The sequence below is a fragment of the Dipodascopsis tothii genome (assembly GCF_038497935.1).
Source record: "Dipodascopsis tothii strain CBS 759.85 unplaced genomic scaffold V1510scaffold_30, whole genome shotgun sequence".
Classification (NCBI taxonomy): domain Eukaryota; kingdom Fungi; phylum Ascomycota; class Lipomycetes; order Lipomycetales; family Lipomycetaceae; genus Neoaidaea; species Neoaidaea tothii.
This window is the reverse complement of record NW_027118014.1, coordinates 67,673-88,407: the sequence shown is the minus strand read 5'-3', so window position 1 is coordinate 88,407 and position 20,735 is coordinate 67,673. Positions and strand designations below refer to the sequence as shown.

General features: G+C 68.7%; 10 protein-coding genes across 10 annotated transcripts; 4 read left to right on the top strand and 6 right to left on the bottom strand.

The window, feature by feature from the left end:
- Positions 1 to 114: 114 nt before the first annotated feature.
- Positions 115 to 992, top strand: V1510DRAFT_421412 (uncharacterized protein; the record flags this gene model as incomplete). The annotated part of the gene is made up of 1 exon (XM_066934617.1): positions 115 to 992. A coding segment is annotated over one exon (791 nt), but the record flags the coding sequence as incomplete, so codon positions are not given.
- Positions 921 to 4,133, bottom strand: V1510DRAFT_421410 (kinesin motor domain-containing protein). The gene has a single exon (XM_066934616.1). The coding sequence runs from the start codon at positions 3,758 to 3,760 to the stop codon at positions 989 to 991; it is 2,772 nt and encodes a 923-aa protein (XP_066787368.1). The 5' UTR covers positions 3,761 to 4,133; the 3' UTR covers positions 921 to 988.
- Positions 4,134 to 4,610: 477 nt separating this feature from the next.
- On the top strand, positions 4,611 to 5,452 carry V1510DRAFT_398083 (uncharacterized protein). Its single transcript, XM_066931917.1, has 2 exons — positions 4,611 to 4,635; positions 4,727 to 5,452. Exons 1-2 carry the CDS (start codon positions 4,633 to 4,635, stop codon positions 5,240 to 5,242), a joined length of 519 nt encoding a protein of 172 aa, XP_066787367.1. The 5' UTR covers positions 4,611 to 4,632; the 3' UTR covers positions 5,243 to 5,452.
- A 277-nt stretch (positions 5,453 to 5,729) lies between these two features.
- Positions 5,730 to 6,446, bottom strand: V1510DRAFT_421407 (subunit common to RNA polymerases I, II, and III). The gene is made up of 2 exons (XM_066934615.1): positions 6,321 to 6,446; positions 5,730 to 6,287 (listed from the first exon to the last, which is right to left on the bottom strand). Exons 1-2 carry the CDS (start codon positions 6,350 to 6,352, stop codon positions 5,822 to 5,824), a joined length of 498 nt encoding a protein of 165 aa, XP_066787366.1. The 5' UTR covers positions 6,353 to 6,446; the 3' UTR covers positions 5,730 to 5,821.
- On the top strand, positions 6,412 to 8,531 carry V1510DRAFT_421406 (uncharacterized protein). The gene has a single exon (XM_066934614.1). The coding sequence runs from the start codon at positions 6,656 to 6,658 to the stop codon at positions 8,384 to 8,386; it is 1,731 nt and encodes a 576-aa protein (XP_066787365.1). The 5' UTR covers positions 6,412 to 6,655; the 3' UTR covers positions 8,387 to 8,531.
- Positions 8,341 to 10,682, bottom strand: V1510DRAFT_421403 (uncharacterized protein). The gene has a single exon (XM_066934613.1). The coding sequence runs from the start codon at positions 10,397 to 10,399 to the stop codon at positions 8,738 to 8,740; it is 1,662 nt and encodes a 553-aa protein (XP_066787364.1). The 5' UTR covers positions 10,400 to 10,682; the 3' UTR covers positions 8,341 to 8,737.
- Positions 10,683 to 11,900: 1,218 nt separating this feature from the next.
- On the bottom strand, positions 11,901 to 13,150 carry V1510DRAFT_404535 (uncharacterized protein; the record flags this gene model as incomplete). Its single annotated transcript, XM_066932257.1, has 2 exons — positions 11,901 to 12,830; positions 12,863 to 13,150. The coding sequence occupies 2 exons, from the start codon at positions 13,148 to 13,150 to the stop codon at positions 11,901 to 11,903; spliced, it is 1,218 nt and encodes a 405-aa protein (XP_066787363.1).
- Positions 13,151 to 13,642: 492 nt separating this feature from the next.
- V1510DRAFT_421398 (WD40-repeat-containing domain protein) lies at positions 13,643 to 16,067 on the top strand. The gene has a single exon (XM_066934612.1). The coding sequence runs from the start codon at positions 13,904 to 13,906 to the stop codon at positions 16,004 to 16,006; it is 2,103 nt and encodes a 700-aa protein (XP_066787362.1). The 5' UTR covers positions 13,643 to 13,903; the 3' UTR covers positions 16,007 to 16,067.
- Positions 16,004 to 17,762, bottom strand: V1510DRAFT_421397 (uncharacterized protein). The gene has a single exon (XM_066934611.1). It carries the CDS (start codon positions 17,629 to 17,631, stop codon positions 16,156 to 16,158), a length of 1,476 nt encoding a protein of 491 aa, XP_066787361.1. The 5' UTR covers positions 17,632 to 17,762; the 3' UTR covers positions 16,004 to 16,155.
- Positions 17,763 to 18,625: 863 nt separating this feature from the next.
- Positions 18,626 to 20,316, bottom strand: V1510DRAFT_234200 (uncharacterized protein). The gene is made up of 2 exons (XM_066930526.1): positions 20,255 to 20,316; positions 18,626 to 20,167 (listed from the first exon to the last, which is right to left on the bottom strand). The coding sequence occupies exon 2, from the start codon at positions 20,130 to 20,132 to the stop codon at positions 18,645 to 18,647; it is 1,488 nt and encodes a 495-aa protein (XP_066787360.1). The 5' UTR covers positions 20,133 to 20,167; positions 20,255 to 20,316; the 3' UTR covers positions 18,626 to 18,644.
- Positions 20,317 to 20,735: the final 419 nt, after the last annotated feature.

The following is a 20,735-nucleotide window of genomic DNA, read 5'->3' as shown; positions in this document are numbered from 1 at the left end:
CGTAGAACCCGCGCGAAGGCGGCTGGCGCGGCGGACGGCGGCGCCGCGGACTGCGCCGCACGCGCTGCGGCGTGTCGATGTCCCGTCCGCACCGCCCACCGTCCCCACCACCCACCATGGCCGACATGTCCTCGTCGACGTTTCTGCCGGCACGCCCGTCGCCCACGGTCGGCCAGACCGGCCAGACCGCAGGCGGTCCGCCGGCGTTTTTCACGGTCGTGCTGGACCGCACGGCGCCGGACGCCGTGCGGACAGTCCATCCGCGCGTGCACTATGTGTTTTCGGACGACGACATCGACGTCGTCGGCCACGCCGCCAAGACGCCCGCGCCCGCGCGCAAAGGTGGCCGCGAGCACGTCGTCGTCGTCGACTTTGAGGACGACGGCCAGACGATCCACCGCGCGTTCTCGCTGTCGCCCGAGTGGCAGATCACGGCGGCGTCGACGTCGTCGCTGAACGTGAACGTGCGCGGCCGCGGCCACGGCGTCGACGCCGACGGCCGCAAGCTGATCATCGAGGGCGTCGGCCACGCACAGCACCGCCCGCCGCGGCCGGCCGAGACTGACGGCGACCGGCTAGCGTTTGAGAGCGACCTGGACCGCGCGCTGAGCCTGGCCGACATGTTTTACGACACGCAAGAGCGGCTGTGCCAGGTGCTGGCGCTGCAGCGCGACGACGGCGTGGACCCGGACGCCACGGCGAGCACGCTGACGGCGCGGGCGGACGAGACAGTGGGTGCGGAGGCTGCGGATGCGGCGGACCCGGCAGAGCACCTGGCCGAGCCGGCGCCGGCGCCGGCGGCCGAGCCGGCGGCCGAGCACTGGCCGGCCGAGTCTGAGGCCAGCGATAGCGAGACTACGGCGCGCGCCGGCAGCGACACGTCTGCCAGCAGCACCAGCAACTGACACGATCGACGCGGATCGACGCGGAGCACAAAACATTAGGTACAGGCGGCGGCGCCGCATAGAATACAGGTCTCATCGTACAATCACATGGTCGGGCTGGTCGGCGCGCTGGAGCGGGCGCTCTGGGGGCCGCTGGGGCCACCGGGGCCACTGGGCGAACTCGTGGCCGAGCCGCTGGCTTGGCCGCTGGCTAGGCCGCCGGCCAGACTCAACACGGCCGTCCTCTCGTCCGCCTCGACGCTCCGGCGGCGCTCTTCCGTCGGCTGGCCGCCGTAGCGCATGCTCGCCAGGATCTCGTGGTGTGGCCGCGTTCGTGGCAGCGCCGGCGGCAGCCGGTACGTCGTCGTCTTCTTGGGCGTCTCGCCCGTAGGCACGTACTCGTCGAGCCGCAGCTGGCCGATCGCGTCGCGCAGCACGGCAAAGTCCTTGCGGGCAGCGCCGTCGTACTCGCGGCCAAGGCGCATGGTCTGCTCACCCAGGCTCGTCGACACGCCGCGATACGCGTTCAGGGCGGTCCCGGTCTCGCTCACGCGCGTGCGCAGGCCGGCCACGCCCGTCGACAGTCCCGCGCTCATGCCCGCGAGCGCGGCAACGTACGCGTCGTGGTGCTTTTCGTTCTGCGCGCGCGCGCTGGCCACAAACTCGTCCAGGGCCTGCATCTGCACCGCCAAGTTGGACTTTTGCGCGCTCACGATGGTCTCGGACTGCGCGTAAATGGCCTCGGTCTTCTGGTGGAGCTGACCGCCGAGCTCGTCGAGCGTCTCGTACGTGTCAACAACCGACTGCTTCATGTGGTCGCGCCGGCCAAAGAGCCAGAGCCGGCGGTCCTCCTCGTGCGTGATGTATGCGGACAGCTTGTCGACAATCTCCTTGGACATGTCGACGATCTGGTCGTGGCTCTCGGTGAGCTTGGCGCGGCGGGCCTGGCAGCAGTCCTCGAGCGCGCGGTTCTGGGACGTGGCAAAGTCGGTCACGGCCTCGGTCACGGCCGCCGTGATCTTGGCGATCAGCGCCGTGCTGTCGGCGGTCGTGCGCGCGGTCTGCTCGCGCGCAAACGCGTCGAGGGCGGCCACCTGGCGCTCGACCTGCTGGGCGACGCCCGGCAGCGTGGCCATGGGCAGCGAGTGCAGCTGCTCGATCTCGACGTCCTGCTGGTGCATGTTCTTCTGGAGGCCGTCGAAGAGCGCCTTGACGTCGCGGCCGAGCTGGTTGAACGCGGTGAGCGAGCGGTCGCGGTAGTCGCCCACGCCGGTGGCGAGCTCGGTCGAGATCAGGCCGAGCGCGGTGCCGATGTCGCTGAAGCCCTCGCCGACCTTGGCCTTGATGTCCTCGCGCAGGACCTTGATGTTCTCGAGCACGTCGTTCATCTCGGCGGTCGCGCCGGCCATGGTGTCCTTCAGCCGGAGCTCGTCCTCGCCGTAGCCGACCAGCCGCTGCTCGAGTCCGTTGTAGACGCCTTCCAGCCGCGCGGTCTCGGTCGTGACAAGCTTGTGCGCGGCCGTGGTCGTCTGCGTGGCCGCGCCGGCGTACGCCTGCGAGAACGTCGACAGCCGGCGGCGGAACCGGTCCGTGGCCTCGGCCACGGTCGTCTGCGACTCGGCAAACACGCCGCGGTTGTGCGCGAGCAGCTCGGCCTCGCGCTCGGCCTTGCTGCCCAGCCGGGCGACGTCGGCAGTCGCCTGGCGCACGGTGGTCATGAGCTCGTTGCCGACGCGGTCGAGCTGCAGCTCGGTGATCTCGTGCGCGTTGCGCAGCACGGTCTCGTTCTTGAGGCTCGCGCGCGTCTCGGACAGGTCGCGCTCGGTGCGGTCGAGCGACGACTGCGCGTCGAGCAGGCTGCGCTCGGTGCGGTCGAGCTCCTTCTTGGTGTCGGTCATGACGCGCATGTTCTGCTCGAACTGCTCGCGCACGGCCCGCAGCTGGTTCTCGATGACCTCGATCTTGCGCTGCTGCTCCTCGGTCAGGATCCGGCGCGACTCGGACTCGGCCATGATCTCCTGGTACGACTCGGACGTGATGTAGACGCCGTTCTTCTGCCGGCTGGCCGAGAGGTCGCCCTTCAGCCGCTCGATCTCCATGATGTACTCCTTGATCAGCGTCTTCTTGGACATGATCTGGTTCATCTGCGGCTTGTTGCGGATGTTCTTCGCGCGGCTGGCGTAGTCCAGCGTAGACACGGTCTCCTCGAGGCTGGCCCGGACCGGGCTGACGGTCGCGATGATGCACGTCTTGGTCCGGCCGCCGAGCGAGTCCTGCAGCAGCCGCGTCAGCTTGGACTCGCGGTACGGCACGTGCGCCGACCGGTCGACCAGCGCGTTGATCACCCGGCCCAGCGTCAGCAGGCTCTGGTTGATCATGCCCGCCTCGCGCGCGCGCTTGTTCTCCGCGCCGCTCCGGTTGATGTTCTCCGAGCCCGCCAGGTCAACCAGGTTCAGCTTGCCGATGCGCAGGTACTCCTCGCCGCCCGGCAGCGTCTCCTTGACGTGCAGCGTGATGGTGAACACCGAGTGCGACCGCGACGACAGGTCGTTGCACTTGGTCGCGGCCACCTGGCGCCGGTGCGAGCCCTGCTGCAGCACGCGGATGCCCTCGGACGCGCTCTTGATGAACGTCTCCTCCATGCCCTGGATGACGATGCCCTTCTTGGCCGAGTCGTCGTAGATCTTGACCTTGCGGTCCTCCTCCGGCGCGATCAGGTCCCGCAGCTCCTCGTTGTAGAGCTCGATGAACGAGACCTTGACCGAGTGCTCGGCCTTCTCCAGCTCGAGCGCCTCGAAGAGCTTGTACAGCGTGCGCGGGATGATGCCCGCGTTGAGCGCGAACGTGCCAAACTCCTCCGCGACGTCGCCGGACATGGTGTACGTCTTGCCGGTGCCCGTCTGGCCGTACGCGAAGATCGTGCAGTTGTACCCGGCCAGCGCCTCCTCCAGGATCGGCGCGACCGTGTCGTCGTAGATCGTGCCCTGGTCGGCCGCGGCCGAGTACACCCGGTCGAACGAGTACGTCTTGTTGCTGAGCGCGACCGGGCCCGTCTGCACCGTGACCTCCGTTCCGGACGAGCACGAGATCGCGACCGTGCACTTGTCGCGGATCTCCTGGGCGTTGCGCTCGCGGCACCGCACGACCACCTGGATGTTTGTTTCGCCGTCGACGGCCGCGGACGGCCGCGCGCGCCGCACGCCGCTGCCGGCCTCGGACGCGCGGCTCGCCGGTCGCGCCGACTCGCCCGCGACGCTGTCCTTGCGCCGCACGCTCGTCTCGGTCAGCCGCCGCGCGTTGAGCTTCGAGTTGCTGAGCGTCGCCAGCGCCGGCGACCCCGCCCGCGGGCCCGTGCCGGCCTCCGACAGCCGGCCGGACGCGGGCTGCGGCACGCGCAGCCCGGTGCGCTTGTTGGCCATCGACAGCAGCGATCCCGACCCTGCTTTGGACATCGTGATTGGCAGTGCTTTCGTGGGCACTGCCCTGCTGATGCTTGATGAATGCGGCTTGCCGTGGTGTGGACGCAGGAGGGTGTGTGTATACGTGCGGCGCGTGCGGCTTGTTGTGGTGCGTTGCCACAGCAACGCGACGCGTCGTTGCCACGGAAACCGCCTGCGCGCGCGCGCGCCCGCGCGGTGCCTGCGGTGCTAACTGCGGCGGGGTTTGCGCTCTTGCGCCGGGACGTAAACAAGCTGGGATCTGTCGTTGCGCCGTTGCACCGCGCCGGCAGCAGTTTTGGATACACACAATGGTACGTCGTGCCGCCGGCCGGCGGCGGCCCGGCTGGCACCGCCGGAGGCTGCTGCAGCCGGCGGCCTCGCTGCGGCCCCCGCTAACGACAGGCACCGCAAGAGGGCAAGCAACGGATCGAGTACGACCAGGCACGGCCGATGCGGCCCGCCCAGCGCATCCCCTCCGGCGCGTTTGCGCAGATGTCGCGCGCCCAGATCAGTGACATCAAGGCCGCGTTCGCCATGCTCGACGCCGACCGCGACGGCCAGGTCGGCCCGGCCGACCTCGCCCAGATGCTGGCGTCGCTCGGCCAGCTGCCGGACGAGCGCGCGGTGGCGGACATGCTGGGCCGGCTGACCAGCCCGCTCACGTTCCCGGTGTTTCTGACCGAGATGTCGTCCAAGCTGGCGCTGCTGCCCCGCCGCGAGGAGCTCGAGGCCGCCTGCAACGCCTTTGACGACGACGACAGCGGCCAGGTCGACGCGGACGAGTTGCGCCGGGCGCTGGTCGCGACGGACATGCCGGCCGCGGACGTCGACCGCGCTATGGCTGCGTTTGTCCGCCACCGCCTCCAGCGCGACGTGTTTATGTACAAGGACTTTGTTGAGTCGTTCAACACGGAATAAACGTGTAGGCACGGGTTGATGGCCGGGCGTCTGCCGAGACGGCCGAGGCGGCTACGTGCGGCTACAGACACCGGCGGGCCCCTGAATGCGCTCCCGTCGAGGCGGCCGTCTCCAGGGGCGTGCGCGGTGCGGCATCTGCTCGGAGGGCGCCACGCTCGACTGAGTGGCCGCCGGGCAATTGAGCATATAGCCGCGCGAGGCTTTGACGGCGACCCCGCGGGCGGCGGCGCTGTCGGGGCGTGCCGTGGCGCATCCGCCCGGAGGGCAGCCGCCCCGGCCGAGCCGCCCGGCCGCAATGGCGTCCACGCCATATAGCCGCATATAACCGCATATAGCCGCACGAGCTTCCGGCTCGTCGCCTGCCGCCTGCGCCCGCCGTCTGCGGCCCAGCCTGACGGGCCGCCACGCCGACGGCCGCCCCCGCCAGGACACACAGCCGCGCCGAGGCCTCGGCATCCCGCGCCGCACGCCGTGCGGCGCATAATCGTATCGCGAAAGCTCAATTCAGTAAAATACACGACCGCCCGCAGGCAGGCGCCCGAAGGCATGATTACCAACGCCAAAACAAAACACAGTCCGCTAGTTTTCTATGATCAGCTCGTCGCAGCTCCAGTCCTCGTACGAGCCGTCCGGCATGTACCGGCGCACGACCAGCGGGATCTTCTTCTGCGCCAGCTCCTTCATGGCGATCTGGAGCGGATCGGTCTCGCCCTCGAGGTCAATCAGGACCGGCGCATTCATGCTGATCTGCAGCGCGCGCGTGCCCAGGATCCGCGCGCGCTCGTACTTGGTCATGTACGGCGTCGTCGTGCGGTCTTCCTTGGCGATGGCCAGCTCCTTCTCGGTCTTGCGCCGCCGCTGCTGGGCCGCAGCCTGCTGCTGGACGGCGGCCGCGTCGACCTCGTCCTCGCGGGCAACAGCGCCGTTGGCCTCGCCGTTGGCCTCGCCGTTGGCGCCGTCCTCGTACTCGCGCTGGGCCTCGTCCTCGGGGAACTCGTCCTGGGCCTCGTAGTCGTCGAACGTGTTCTCGAATCCGTCGTTGAACCTGGCGTCAGCATCCGGCGGCGCGGGCACTCACGCTCCGCCCTCGTCATCATCGTAGTCCGACATGGTGTCTGGGATCGCCGGTGCTGGCAGTGATGGCGCGCCTGGGCTGGTGATGGAGGCCACGGGCTGAAAAAAAAATTTGAGTCGGCGAGGGCTGTGACCCGTTTGTGACCCGTTTGTGACATCACGAATTTTTTTAAAGGCCCGCGGCCAAAAATTTTTTCCACTCCACGCACCAGAGGCGGGTCGTTTTGTCTTGCGACGGGCTCAGGCAGGACAACAGGCGTTCGAGAGTACGCCAACGGACAGAGCGCGGGACCAGGACCAAGCACAGAGCACAGTGCGTGCAGCGCAAAGCACAGCAAGATGCCAGCGCTGCTGATCCCCAGATCAACGCTGGGCTACGAGCGGACGATGAAGGGCGACGAGGGCGTGTACGGGCCCGGCGCGGGCGCGGGCGCGCGCGAGGCGTACGGCCGCATGGAGGGCGGCGCGGACGCGCGCGCGGGCGGCGACAGCCCGCGCAAGGCGGCCAAGCGGTTTGCGCTCGACAGCCCCCACTCGGAGCGCGACTACGGCAGCGGGCTCGGCCAGACGCTGGACATGCTGGACCGGGTCGAGCTGGCGAGCGGGAGCGTGTCGCGGGCGAGCACGCCCGGCGCGAGCCGGCCGCGGCCGAAGACGTACCACTGCCAGTACGACGGCTGCGACAAGTCGTTCACGCGGCCGTGCCGGCTGGAGGAGCACATCCGGTCGCACACGGGCGAGCGGCCGTTCCGGTGCGGGTTCCCGGGGTGCGAGAAGTCGTACCTGCGGGACTCGCACCTGAAGGCGCACGAGAGCTCGCACTCGGCCGAGCGGCGGTACAAGTGCGACGAGTGCGGCCACGGCTTCAACACGAACCAGCACCTGAAGCGGCACGTGCTGACGCACGAGCGCAAGATGCCGTACGTCTGCACCGACTTTGCGCCGTGCGAGGCCACGTTCCACAAGCAGAGCCAGCTGCGCGCGCACGTCGCCGAGATGCACACGCTGACCAAGCCGTTCCCGTGCGTCGTCGACGGCTGCGACCGCTCGTTCTCGCAGAACTCGCGGCTCAAGGCGCACGTCGAGAAGGACCACAGCGGCGTGCCGCGGTACATCTGCGCGCAGGACGGCTGCATGGACAAGTTCCTGACGTGGTCGGCCATGCAGAAGCACATCAAGACGACGCACAAGGCGACGTGCGCGGTCTGCGGCTCGGTGTTTGCCAAGCCGGGCATCCTGCGCCAGCACATGCAGGTGCACGACGAGACGCTCGAGCAGCGGCGCAAGTTCGTGTGCGAGGTCGACGGCTGCAACAAGGGCTTCACGCGCAAGCACGCGCTCGTCGTCCACGTGGCCACCGTCCACGACGACAAGCGCCCGTTTGTCTGCACCGTGCCCGGCTGCGACCGGGCGTTCGGCCACAAGCGCCTCCTGCGCGACCACCTCCAGAAGGGCCACAACAAGCCGCCGTCGCCGCCGGCCATGGCCCCGGCCGCGCACCAGCACCTCCTCATGAACTCGCTCTTCCACGGCATGGACTTCCAGCCGTCGGCCGCGTTCGGCGGCGCGTACGAGACCCAGTCCAAGGCCGTCTTCGACGACGGCTCGCCGGTCGACCTCGCCGGCCTCGACGTCGACGTCTCGGGCTCGCCCGACTTCGACGCCGACGCGCACGCCCGCCGCACGCTCACCGTCCAGCCCGACATCATCGAGCGGCTCTCCGGCGTCGGCTACGAGGACTCGGGCCGCAACATCATCTGCACCGTCCGCGGCTGCAAGTACCGCTTCTCGCGCGAGTACGACCTCTTCCGCCATCTCGAGGGCTTCCACCGCTTCTACGACACCACCGACGTCGTGGTCTCGACCCCGGCCAGCACCGCCGGCAGCGTCAGCCTCGGCGACGACCCGCTCGGGTCCGACCTCCTCCTGGACTCGTCGCTGCTGGGCGGCCACGACCTACTCAAGGACCACGACCCGCATCTGGACGAGTTCAGTCTCCAGACCGACACGGGCGACATGCTCCCTGTCATTGCATCTGACGCCTTCTTCACGGTGTCAGCCCTCTCATAGACCGAGCCTTGCGCCCACCAAAACCCTGGAGTTTCTTGATTTGGACTACCCCCAGCCGACAAAAGTATTTATTGCATTTCGTGCCTTTTAAAAAATTTTGGAGCATTCGTCGCACTTGTATATACAGTGAATCACATAAAGCATACCACCGCCGGCCGCCGGCCGCCCGTAGACGTCCCTGGCCGCGGCGCCGCGATCGAGGCGACAAAAACATATGTTACATTAACTTTCATGACAGCAGAACGACGCAAACAGGCAGAACTCATACAAACATACCCAGACCCATTACATGTTATTAGTTATCCAAAATTCGAAGAAAAAGTACAGGCGGTCGCTAGCTGCCGGCGGCCGCTAGCTGCCGGCGGCCGCGCGCAGGTCTTCGACCTCCTTGGTCTTTTCGGCGAGCTTGGACTTGAGCCCGTCGACCTTGCCCTGCAGCTTGCGGATGTAGACAATGGCCATCTCGACCGTGTTGGCCTTGGAGAACTGCTGCTTAGACGACTTGCTGCCGTCGCCGCCGTCGTCGTCCTGCTCGTCGTCCTGTGAGTCCATTGTGACCGAGCCCGACTCGGACAGGATCCCGTTGAGCTCGGCCAGCGCGTTGTTTATCCGGTTGCGCCGGCCCTGCTCGGCGAGCTTGTGCGACGTGCGCTTGGACGTCAGGTTGAGCGACAGCTGCTGCGGGTACGACAGCCCGAGCTCGTTGTGCTTGCCGTCGACGATGTTCTGGTAGTTGGACTTGGACGCCAGCAGCTGGCTGGCCTCCTGCGACGTCATGCCCTCGGGCAGCAGCGGCTTGATCGACGGCGAGATGCGCGGCCGCAGCGCGGGCGAGATCGACACGGACCGCCGCTTGGTGTCGGGCATGATCGGCCGCGTGCGCGGCGTCGACCCGGCCGACGGCGTGACCGTGCCGGACGAGTGCTGCGACGCCGACGACAGCCGCCGGCTGCTCTGCAGCACCGACTCGAGGATCGTGTTGGCGCGCTCCGTCGACACGTCCGCGGCCTGCGCCTTGCGCGCCTCCTCCGACATGTTCATCAGCGTGGCCGGCGTCACCGGCACGACCGGGCTGTGCTGCGCCGACGCGGACGGCGTGGTCGACGGCAGCTCCGGCGGCGGCATCGACAGCTCGCCCATCGGCGAGATGCTGCTCTCGTACGACTCGTCCTCGTCCGGGCTGCGCTTGCTCGTCACCGGCTGCTGCCGTGGCGTCAGCGACCCGGTGCCCGACAGCCCGCCGACCGTGGCCGACTGGCTGCCCTTGCGCCGGTACAGCGGCCGCATCTGCGGCGACGCCTTGACCACGCGCCCGCCCTGCGCGCCGGGGTTGAGCTGCTGCCCGCCCGACTGCCTCCGCCGGATCTTGGCCGCGCCCTGCATCTGCGGCGGCAGTGCGCCGCCGTTCGGCACCGACCCCGAGTGCTGCGCTTCCAGCGCCGGCGACGACAGCGGCGAGAAGTACGTGCTGTAGTCGACCGGCATCTGCATGCCCGTCTCGAACGGCGTCACCGCCGGCGACAGCAGCGGTGTGAACAGCGCCTCCTCGGACGCGGCCGAGTTCGGGTCCGTCCCGTGCTGGAACGTCGACGGCGAGTGGAACGAGCCCAGGTGGCCCGACCCCGGCTGCTGCCCGGGGCCCATCAGCGGCGTGGCGATGCCGCGCTCGGCCGACAGCGACCCCGAGACCGGCGTCGGCGGCAACGAGCCCGCAAAGGCGCCGTGGCCGTTCGGCCCACCGTGGCCGTTGTGCTGGTGCTGGTGCGGGTGCTGGTGCGGGTGCTGGCCGTGGTGGCCGGGCTGGCCGTGCCCGTTGCCATCGCCGCCATCCAGCACCGAAAAGTCGAGCTGCATGTCGGAAAAGTCCAGGTACGACGCCATGTCGTGGTCCTCCGTGCCGTTGCCGGCCATCTGCTGGCGATGCGTCTCCACGCCGACGGCCGACTCTGGCAGCATGCCGTTCGAGTCGAGGAAATCCGTCGTCCACAGCGACTCGTCGCCCATGTTGTTCATCTCGGCTCTCTAGGCGTGTGCGTCGCGCGGGGCGTTCTGGCGGGGCGGAGGGAGAGTCGTCGACGGCGGTGGAGAAGCGCGCGGACGGCGGCGAAGGCGGCGAGCGCCGCTCGTAGCCCTAACCCTTCTTCGCTCGTTCCGCAACCGCTGTCAGAAACGCGTCCACGCCAACGCACCCGCGGACTAGGCCGAGGACCGGCGCCATCGCTGAAACTCCGACGCAGGGCCCGCCGGCCGGATCTGGCAAACAGGAGCGCTACCGGTATATTACCTACTACCGGCCAGCAACGATTGATAACTAGAGACGAGAGAAAAAAGAAATCTACAGAGTCGTACGCTGCCGCGACAAGGCGACGAGCGCGCGACGGCGGCTGACCTGCAGGGGCCTGCAGCTAGTGTTGCGTCGTGCAGGGTCCGGCAGGCCGTGGGCGGTCCGGAGGCCCAGGCGGCTGGGAGATCGGCCGGCGGCGCGGACGGCGGGTTGGGCGGCCGTGGGCGGCCGCGGCGGGCGGCGGGCGGGCGGCGGGCGGCGGGCGGGCGGCGGGATGCTCGGCGCGCCGTACGCGGCGGCAGACGCGATAGGTGACCAGTAGGAACCGGGCTGGCGGGCAAAATTATGCCGCACAGCGGGGTGGCCGACAACGGCGCTGGCCGCGGAAAGGCGTAGACAGCGCGCCATGTGACGGCGGGCGGACTCCATGCACGTAGCCGCAGGCGGCGCTGCTGGCGTCGCACAGAAAACGCGGCATGCACCGGCAGAGTCGTCGCCCGCAAGGGGGCGCGCGACAGCCGGCAATTGAGCTCGGCAGACGCAGGCGGCCGCGCGGCGGTCAAAGCGCGCGCATTGCCACTCGGACGGTCCGATTGGGCCTACCGCCGGACGGCCGACTAGTAGGTCTTGGCCGAATTGCCGCCGATGGCGGACGGTGCGGGTCGCCGAGTGGCGCCCGGGTCGCGGGTCGTATGGTGGCCGGCCGCGGGCAGGAGCAGATGGTACCTGTGCTGATGGTACCCACGTGGGAGTAGGACTGGTCTAACTTGACCGGGATAACAAATCCGGCGACAGGCCGGATCTCATGCCCTTACCCTATAGCGTTGCGCGAACAGGTGCCAGTTGCCGACAGCCGCGCGACGAACGCGGTCGGCGCCGGCCGTCGGCGTGACTGCGGTCGCGTTCGGTCGGCTGCCGCGTCACGCGCCCGGACGCCAGCGCGCCCGACCCGCCCAGGGGCCTGCCGGCCTCGTGGCCCGACCCGCCCCTGGCGCGCGACCCGCGCCATGCGACCCGCGACCCGCGCTACCGCGCGCCCAACGCCACGCACCCACCGTGCCTGATCCAGCCCGCGTCATGCATCGCGACCCACGCCACCTCAGCCGCTCGGCCGTAGTCATGCAGCGCCACCGCCCCGGTAACCACTCACAGCAGCCCATCTACCAAGCAGCTCCTGCACCTGGGTTCCGTCCCCGTCCGTCCCCGTCCCCTCCGCCCGCCACCCCCTCGCTACTCGCCCTTCTTGTTTTCGTTCGGGCCCGCCTCGGTCGGCCCGGCCTCGTCGTGGTGCTCTTCCGACCGCCAGGTGGCCACCTCGGCCTGCAGCTTCTGCAGCTCCTTCTGGAACCGCTTGCCAAACACGTCGATGTAGTACGTCGCGCCGTTGTAGGCCGCGACCATGAAGATCGTGAACAGGAACGCGCCCGACAGCGACTCGTACCGGTACCACAGCGGGCACGGCAGCATCGTCAGCAGCTGGTACGCAAACTGGATCACCGTGAACGCGCACACCGGCAGCGGCCCCGGCAGCCCGTTCACGAACCGGCCCAGCGCGGTCTTGCCGTACGACCGCCGCAGCCACTCGAACGACGTCTGCCGGCCGGCCTTGATCTCCTCCTTGCGGCGGATGGTGATGAAGATGTGGTACATGGTCTGCCACACCGCGTAGAACACCGACGCCCACACGATGCCCTCCCACAGGTTCAGCGCGTGCAGCTTGTCCGCGCCCGCGAACCGCACGGCCTGGTACGTGCGGTCCACGCGGTGGTGGATGCAGTGCAGCACCACCGGCGGGAAGATGTGGATGAACGTGCTCGTCGTCTTGTCGATCGAGTGCAGCACCAGCGAGTTGCGCCAGGTCACGATCGCCCACGACAGCGTCCCGTACGACAGGCAGTAGCACGACATGAACATCCGCCGCGAGTCCGGGATCAGCCAGATGTAAGCCAGCAGCATGCCGTTTGCAAAGTAGCACAGGTCCGCCAGGAAGTACTGGTACGCCTTGAGCCGGTACGTGTAGAACCGGATCGGCATCAGGTACGCCATCTGCACCGTGTACCAGACGTGGAACCACTCCGGGTGCGCGCCGATGATCAGCCCCGAAATCAGCACGTTGCCGAGCCCGTACGCGAACGCCAGCTTCTCGCCCTGGCTGACGACCTGCCGTCAGCGCGTCCGCCGCGGCCACTCACCCGCTGGTCCTCCCACTTGTCGTGGAAGCGCTCGATCTGGACGAGCATCTGGCGCTTGACGCGCTCGATGTCCTCCTCGCGGCCCTTGAGCACGCGGTCGCGCTGGCGCAGGGCCAGGCCCTTGATCGCGTTGCCGCGCCGCCGCACCGTCGAGTTGATGCGCGTCAGCTGCGTCGTCAGCGCCAGGTTGTCCAGGATGTCGAGCACCGACAGGTGGTCCAGCGGCACGTCCGTCGAGTCGATCGAGTCCTCGTCGTCATAGTCGTAATTCTCGTACTCGAGCGTCATGGCTGCGGCTATCTGTCCTGTGCGTCTGGGGTAGAGTTAGCGTCCGGCCGCTGCCGCCCATTCCGGGCCTGCGCCATCGCCGGCACGCGCGGAAGCGCGTCTGCGCGCGCCCGCGCCCGCGCCCGGCGCGTACCTACCGCGTAGAGCCGCGGCCGAGCTCGGTATGGCCCGTTGCGGCCGTCTGGAGCGTGGAGAGGGTGTCGTGGTCAAGCGTGCGACGCCTGGTTTTTGTCATCACCAGAATTTTTTTCGTGTTTGGTAGAAACGCAGGCGATCGGACGCCCACGCACAGTCGAAGAGCAACCACGGGCGACGGACGGCAGCGCGAGCGTCTGTGAGGCTGGCACCAGGCGAATCAGTGTCGGCGGATCGATTGCTGGATAGAGCACGGACGGATTGAGCGGATTCGCGCAGAGAGCGCGGACAGAAGAGCACAGAGGCCAGAGCCAAGCAAGCCGATCGATGGCGCCCAAGACGCAGACGGGCGGCGGCGGGGCCGCGGGCGGGGCCGGCGGCGGCGGCACGCCGTCGCAGTCGCGCGGGTCGACGCCGGCGGGGTCGCCGCTGGCGTCGCACGCGCACGCGGGCACGCCGGGGGCCGCGTCGGGCGCGCAGTCGGGCTCGCAGTCGGGCCAGAGCACGGGCACGCACACGCCGACGGGCGCGGGGCCGGCGCCGACGTTTTCGCAGGCGGACCTGAACCGGATCGTGCTCGAGTACCTGGGAAAGAAAGGCTACGTGCGGACGGAGGCCATGCTGCGGATCGAGTCGGCCAACATCCCGGGCCTGGCGCGCGGCGCGTCGCCGGACAGCTCGGGCGCGGGCAGCACGGCGGCGTCGTCCGCGCCCGGCACGCCCGGCGCGGACGGCATGCGCAAGCGCGCGGAGGAGCCGGGCGACTACGTGCGCGCGTACGTGGCCCTGCGCGAGTGGATCGACTCGTCGCTGGACCTGTTCAAGCCCGAGCTGCGCAAGGTGCTCTTTCCGATCTTTGTGCACGTGTACCTGCACCTAGTCGGCAAGTCGTCGCCGCTGGCGCAGCCGTTCTTTGACCGCCACGCGGACGACCACCGCGTGCTGCACGCGCACGACGTGCGCCTGCTCTCGGGCCTGACCCTGCCCGACCACATCGCCGAAAACCCGACCGCGAAGCTGTACCGGACGCACAAGTACCGCGTCAACCTCTCGCGCACGACCTTTGACCTGCTGCTGCACTTCCTGGACGACTCCGAGAGCGCGGCCGGCGCCGGCGCCGGCGCCGGCGCCGGCACCAACGGCGGCGGCATCGTCATCCGGCTTGTGAACCAGTACATCGCCATCAACGTCTCGGGCACGCGGCCCGAGCGCTACGACTCGCGCTCCGAGGTGGTCGGACCCGACGAGGGCATCCCCGGCTACGCGCCGGCGCAGTCCGGCGCCGCCGCCGGCGGCGTCAACTCGGCGGCCGTGCGCCTCGGTCGCCTGCCGCTCGACGACCAGGTCTCACGCGAGGTCGAGCTGCGGCTGCAGGAGGAGGAGGACCGCGAACGCGTCCAAGGCGGCGACCGCAAGTTCGCCGGACTGTCCAACACGTCGCTGATGGACGAGTTCCACGCGATCAAGGCCGAGGCCGGCGAGATGAACCTGCGCGACATCCCACTGCCGCCGTTCCGCTCGGTCGACGTCGAGGCCGAGATCCTGGCTGTCAAGGACCGCCGCCACCGCATGCGCATCTCGCCCTCGGCGACCCTGCCCAGCGTGTGCATGTACACCTTCCACAACACCTACGACGGGCTCAACACGATCAAGTTCTCGCGCGACTCGACGCTCGTCGCCGGCGGCTTCGCCGACAGCTACATCAAGGTCTGGTCGCTGAAGGGCGACAAGCTCAAGTCGGCGCTGCCCAACGCCGTGCCCCAGCGCTCTCAGCGACTCATCGGCCACTCGGGCCCGGTCTACGGCACCGCGTTCAGCCCGGACAACCGATACCTGCTCTCGTGCTCTGAGGACAAGACCGTGCGGCTGTGGTCGCTCGACACCTACACCCCGCTCGTCGTCTACCGCGGCCACAACCACCCGGTCTGGGACGTGGCTTTCTCCCCGGTCGGCCACTACTTTGCCACTGCCTCCCACGACCAGACCGCGCGGCTGTGGTCCTGCGACCACATCTACCCGCTGCGCATCTTTGCCGGCCACCTGAGCGACGTCGACTGCGTCATCTTCCACCCGAACTCGAACTACGTCATCACCGGCTCGAGCGACAAGTCCGTGCGCATGTGGGACATCTCGCGCGGCGGCGCTGTGCGCGTCATGCTCGGCCACTCGGCCCCGGTGACGTGTCTGGCGGCGTCCCCGGACGGCAAGATGCTGGCCTCGGGCGCCGCCGACGGCGAGATCTGCGTCTGGGATCTTGGCTCCGGTCGCCGCGTCAAGAGCTTTGTGGCCACTGGCTCCGGCTCGACAGGCGGTGCGGCCGATTCGACCGCGTCCAAGCCGGTCAACGGCGCCGCTGGGCCGCCGAACGGCGCCGCCAACGGCGCTGGCTCCGGCGCGCCCAATCTCGGCGGCTCCGCCGTGTACTCGCTCGCCTACAGCAAAGAGGGCACCGTCCTCGTCAGCGGCGGCGCGGACGCGTGCGTGCGTGTCTGGGACGTGTCCGGTGTGGCATCCATCAACCCGCTGGCCATGGTCGGCCAGCAGGGGCAGGCCACGGTCGGCCAGGGCTACGGCTACGGCGGCGCGACGGCTGCCGCCGGCGGCGACGACAGGGGCGACCTGCTAGCCACGTTTGCGACGAAGAAGACCACGGTTTATGAGGTCAGCTTCACAAACCGCAACCTTTGTCTGGCCGGCGGCGCGTTTATGGGGACTTCCTGAGGGGAGGATATGTAGAACAAGGCCGAGGTCGTGTAAATTTAAATGCACCTGATGAATCACAGCACCTGGCATATAGCCGCATGGTTGCCGGACGGCCGTAGGTACATGTAGCCGCATATAGCCGCATGCCCCCGGGCCGCTGAAGTGGCTCAGTGGCGGTTGGTGTGGCCGTGGCCGTGGCCGTGGTCGTGGCTGTGATCGTGGCTGTGATCGCTGTTGTGATCGTGGCCGTGATCGTGGCTGTCGTGGTCGTGATCGTGGCGTTCGTGGTCGTGATCGTGGCTCTCGTGGCCGTGCTCGACGGCCTGCGCCGCCGCCTCGACCCATGTAATGTGCTGCACCTCCGGATCCGCATCCAGCACGTTCACGTTGGCGATCTTCACGTTCGGCGTAGTCGCCGCCAGATGCGCCTTGACCAGCGTCGTCAGGTCATTAGCCGTGCGTAGACTGACCGGCGGAAGCGGCCGGTCGACGGTCGAGACAAGCCGCAGAACGATGTCGGCCGAGATGACCGGACCGGACTTGGTTGCCGACACAGCCTCGATGCGGAGGTTTCCGAGTAGCGCGGCCGCGTCGGCGGCCACCTCGGTCGTCCGCGGACCGGATACAAGCGATTGCAGTGTGCCCGATAGCTCGGCCAGGACGTCTTCTGGCGCGGCGTGGTCGGCCAGCTCAAGCACGGCCTGCTTGGCAGACGTGTAGCCGACACGCAGGATAACTGCCGACACGAGCAGACCGGCCACCGGGTCGATCCACGTCGCGTTGAAGGCGTGGGCGCCGCCGATGGCGGCCAGAGCTACCACAGACGTCAGACAGTCGACGCGATGGTGCCACGCGTTCGCGGTCAGCACAGTCGACTTGGTCTCCTTGGCAATCTTCATGGTCGCCTGGAAGAGCCATTCCTTGACGCCGATGCTGCCGGCAGCCAGCCAGGCCGCGTTGAGGTCGGGCAGGCCGTCAAAGTGGCCGTGGGCGTGGTCGGCGCCGTGCGAGTGGCCGTGCGCAGCCATGGCGTCCAGGACCGAGTCAAAGTCGATGTTGATGGCCGCCAGCGCGTCGTGGATGGCCGGCGTGCTGGCCGCGGCCGCGCGCAGGACGGTCTCGCCGGCCGAAACGCCGGTGCCGAGGCCGGCGACGATCAGCATGGCCGCCACGCCGAGCGAGCCCAGCGCTTCGATCTTGCCGTAGCCGCGCGGCCACAACGCCGACGGCCGCTGCAGTGCGATCGAGACCGTGCCGAGTGTCAGAAAGTCGGCGAGGAGGTCCGAGAGCGCGTGGACCGCGTCGGCCAGCAGCGCCTGCGACGCAAACACATAGCCGCCGAAGCCCTTCGCGATGACCATTGACAGGTTCACAAACAGGCCGATGCGCGTGATGCGCACGGCCGGCGAGTTTTTGTCGCCGGTCAGCAGCACCGCGTTTTCCGAGCCGTGCGAGTGCGAGTGGAAGATCGAGTGCGAGTGCCCGTGGTCGTCGGGTGCGCGCACGCGCGCGGCAACCGAGAACGCCGCAGCCGGGATGCGCGTCGTCGCCACGCGCATGGGCGCGCGGTCCATCCGGGCGAGGCATAGGCGCACGGCGACGGTCGGGCCGCTGCGGGCGCGGAGGGTGCGCGCAAAGTTCATGTCTGATCCGGACTGGTGCGCTGTTTAGCACGCAGCCGTCGCTGAGAATGCGACACTGGCGCTGGACCGGAATCGCCAAGGATCACACGTCTGCCGAGGCTCTGGTGCGGTTGAGGAGCGGAGGTCCGGTGAGTGTTGTTTCGAGCCGTTGCCGCCGAGAATCAGCTGATGGTTGATGAGTTACCCGGGGCATCAGATAAGATACGCACGTCATGGGCCGGGCTGATGGGCAGTGCGTCGGCCGGGTGTGCACGGCAAGGCGCGGCACGGCCGTAGGCGAAGGCTGCGTAGGGCCCGAATCGCGGGTCTGTGCAGGAGACCGCAGTGGCAGATCGGCGCAGCGCATGGCCGCATGGCCGCATGAGCCGCATAAGCCGCATGAGCCGCATGAGCCGCATGAGCCGCACAGGCGCGCAGCGAACGCAGGTCGCACGAGCACAGCCGCATGAGCCGCACGTCGTGCGGCATAGGCAGCCGTCACAAAACGTCGTGCAGCTCACTGCCGCCAACCAAGTTTTGACCCGCACCCTCGGCGTCCAGGCCCTGACAGCCATCTCGGACCCGCCCCAACACCAATACACCCGGCGAGCATCTACCGCCAGTGCACGCCGTCGTCTACGGAATGTCTCTCGCACCGATTCCCAGTGATTCACGGTATATTTCTTAGAAAACCATCCACACCAGGCGCCCAGCAATGAGAATTGTTCTTACAGGAGACGGCACCGCACGTCCGCGAGTACAGGGCTAGGCCCTGGTCGCGTTCCGCCAAGCGGCGACGTCCAGCAGGTGTTCAGCACCTCTCCCGTGTAAAATTGTGATGAAGAAAAATCTGCGCAGGCGCAGAATTTATAGGACGCGCCAGGGTAGGGTGAGCACGCCGCACGCCGTGCGGCGGGTCGCGGTCAGGGACCTCGGTCACAAATCGAATACACGTTTTATTCAGCACGAAAGACAAACACCCCAAAATGCAAGGTAACATACACATCGTATCATGTCAAAAAGAGAGGAGATTATTAGTACGACAGCGGCTGGATGCGCTCGCGCACAACCAGGCGGCCGCCGGCCGGAACCAGCAGCTTGTTGCCCCAGGACGAGTCTGCGGGCAGAGTGTAGAGGCAGCGCACAGCGTAGCGGATGCGCGCGTGCGCCGAGAGCTTGGGTCCAGGTGTGGGGACCCATTTTTCGTCCTCGTCGTCGGCCGGACAGGCGAAGAAAGTCGAGAGCCGGCGGCGGTCGACGGCGGCGCGCTCGGACGACGGACGGCGCGAGGCGGGCGAGACCGGTGTGGGCGCGTCCTTGTCGTCGGTGTCATCGTCGGGCGCCGCCAGGTCGGCCGGGTCGGCCGGGGAGATGGCGTCGGTGTCGGCGTCGGCGTCGGTGGGCGCGTCGGGGCCGTCGGGGCCGTCCGAGTGCGCGTCCGAGCCGGCGTCCTCGTCTGTGGCCGACCCGCGGCGAGCGCCGCGGTGGTAGTAGTAGTCGTCGTCGTCGTCGTCGTCGGCCGGGGGGCCGGCGGCCGGCGCGGGCTCAGGGGTCGATGACGTCACGTCGACAGCGGGCTGCTCGCGCTCGGCCCGGCGCCGCCGGCGCCGGCCGGTGGCCGGGTTGCGCGCCGACGGCAGCACGCGGCGGCGGCGGCTGGACGGGATCGAGCGGTACACGGTCGTCTCGCGCTCGTCCAGGGGCAGCGACAGGTCGGCCGCGGCCTGCAGCGCGTTGGTCCACTCGACGCACTCCTGCGCCGTGTGGCACTGCAGCAGAAACTGCTGCCCCTCGGCGCGCACGCGGATCACGTACGGCTTCTTCTTGTAGTCGGTCGCCAAGCCGATCTGGGCGTACTGCAGCGTGTACGAGCGGATGAGCCGGTCCGGCGTCAGCGCCTGCAGCGCCGACAGCGCCGGCGCCGGCAGCGACGCCGCCGACGCCGCCGGCGACGCCGGCGGCGTCAGCTGCGCCAGGTCGTCGGTCGTGCCGAACGGGTCGATCGTAAAGTGGTCGTCGTACGCGTCCGCGCGGCCGCCGCGCTCGGCCGTGTTGCGCGGCGGCATCGAGGACGCGGCCAGCGCGGTCGCCGACGCGGCCGACACGGCCGAGCTGACCGTCGCCAGGATGTTGTGGCGCGTGCGCCACGACGTCAGCGCGTTGCGGTCCGGCACGAGCCGGTACAGGTTCAGCTGGGTGTTGTTCAGGCAGGCCACCACCGACGACCACGACCGCGCCGACGCGATCTCAAACGGCGACGTCAGCTCGAGCTTCCGGTGCAGCACGGCCGTCCGCGTCAGCACGGACCGGTACGGCGGCAGCGGCTCGTTGCCCTCTTCGTCGCGCGGCGCCGGCGGCGGCGCCGCCAGCGCCGGCGGCCCGTCGTCGTACTCCGGCGGCGGCGGCAGAAACATCTCGGGGTTGGAATGTGTTCGGTAGAACGGCGGCGCGGCCGGCTCCGGCTCGGCCGCGGTAACGGCCGGGTCCGACACCGACCGCGAGCGCAGCGATTTCAGAAACATGGCGGCTAGGGGCCCATGCACGCTGACCGGGCAGTCTATATACTCAGCACTGGTGACGGGTACGCGACCGCGTAGCAATAGGCGCGGCCGCGCGCGGCTGCAGGGGCCTGCACAAGGCTTACCTGTGGGCGTGGCGCCGGGTGCCGGGTGTGAAAGGATTTGGATAAGATCTGGATGGACGAGACCACAAACAATGTGCCCATGGGCACGGCTATTCAACGGTGCGGCCGCCCGACTGCACTACGCCGAGGAATTCCGCCGCATACGGAGACCGAGAGCTGCTAGGGTTCTGGGGAGGCTGACGCCGTACGTCCGGGGGGCCGCAGCTCTATATATACCGCATGCGCTCCGCGCGCACTGCCCAGGCTGCGCCTGCCGTATCGGTGCACCCGGCGCGGCCCGGCACGCGCCCACCCAGGGTAGCGTGCGTCCGTGTGCGGTAGCCGCGGCCGGCCGTGGCGCACCGGCAACGGCCGCCGTATCGCTGTGTATCGCCCTATCGGCCGGGCGTTGCCTATTCGAATGGCGCTCCACCTAGCCTGGCCGAGACTTCCGGCTGGCCCTGGCCCTGGCCCTCGCGCCCACGCCTGGCCGCGGCCGCGC

Bases quoted from the DNA above. Each gene is read 5' to 3' on its own strand.
- V1510DRAFT_421403 (XM_066934613.1), bottom strand. From the start codon at position 10,399: ATGAACAACATGGGCGACGAGTCGCTGTGGACGACGGATTTCCTCGAC.
- V1510DRAFT_421398 (XM_066934612.1), top strand. From the start codon at position 13,904: ATGCTGCGGATCGAGTCGGCCAACATCCCGGGCCTGGCGCGCGGCGCG.
- V1510DRAFT_421410 (XM_066934616.1), bottom strand. From the start codon at position 3,760: ATGTCCGGCGACGTCGCGGAGGAGTTTGGCACGTTCGCGCTCAACGCG.
- V1510DRAFT_421407 (XM_066934615.1), bottom strand. From the start codon at position 6,352: ATGTCGGACTACGATGATGACGAGGGCGGAGC. The intron at 6,288-6,320 runs GTGAGTGCCCGC...TGCTGACGCCAG, and splicing joins GATGATGACGAGGGCGGAGC to GTTCAACGACGGATTCGAGA.
- V1510DRAFT_234200 (XM_066930526.1), bottom strand. From the start codon at position 20,132: ATGTTTCTGAAATCGCTGCGCTCGCGGTCGGTGTCGGACCCGGCCGTT.
- V1510DRAFT_421406 (XM_066934614.1), top strand. From the start codon at position 6,656: ATGCCAGCGCTGCTGATCCCCAGATCAACGCTGGGCTACGAGCGGACG.
- V1510DRAFT_421397 (XM_066934611.1), bottom strand. From the start codon at position 17,631: ATGAACTTTGCGCGCACCCTCCGCGCCCGCAGCGGCCCGACCGTCGCC.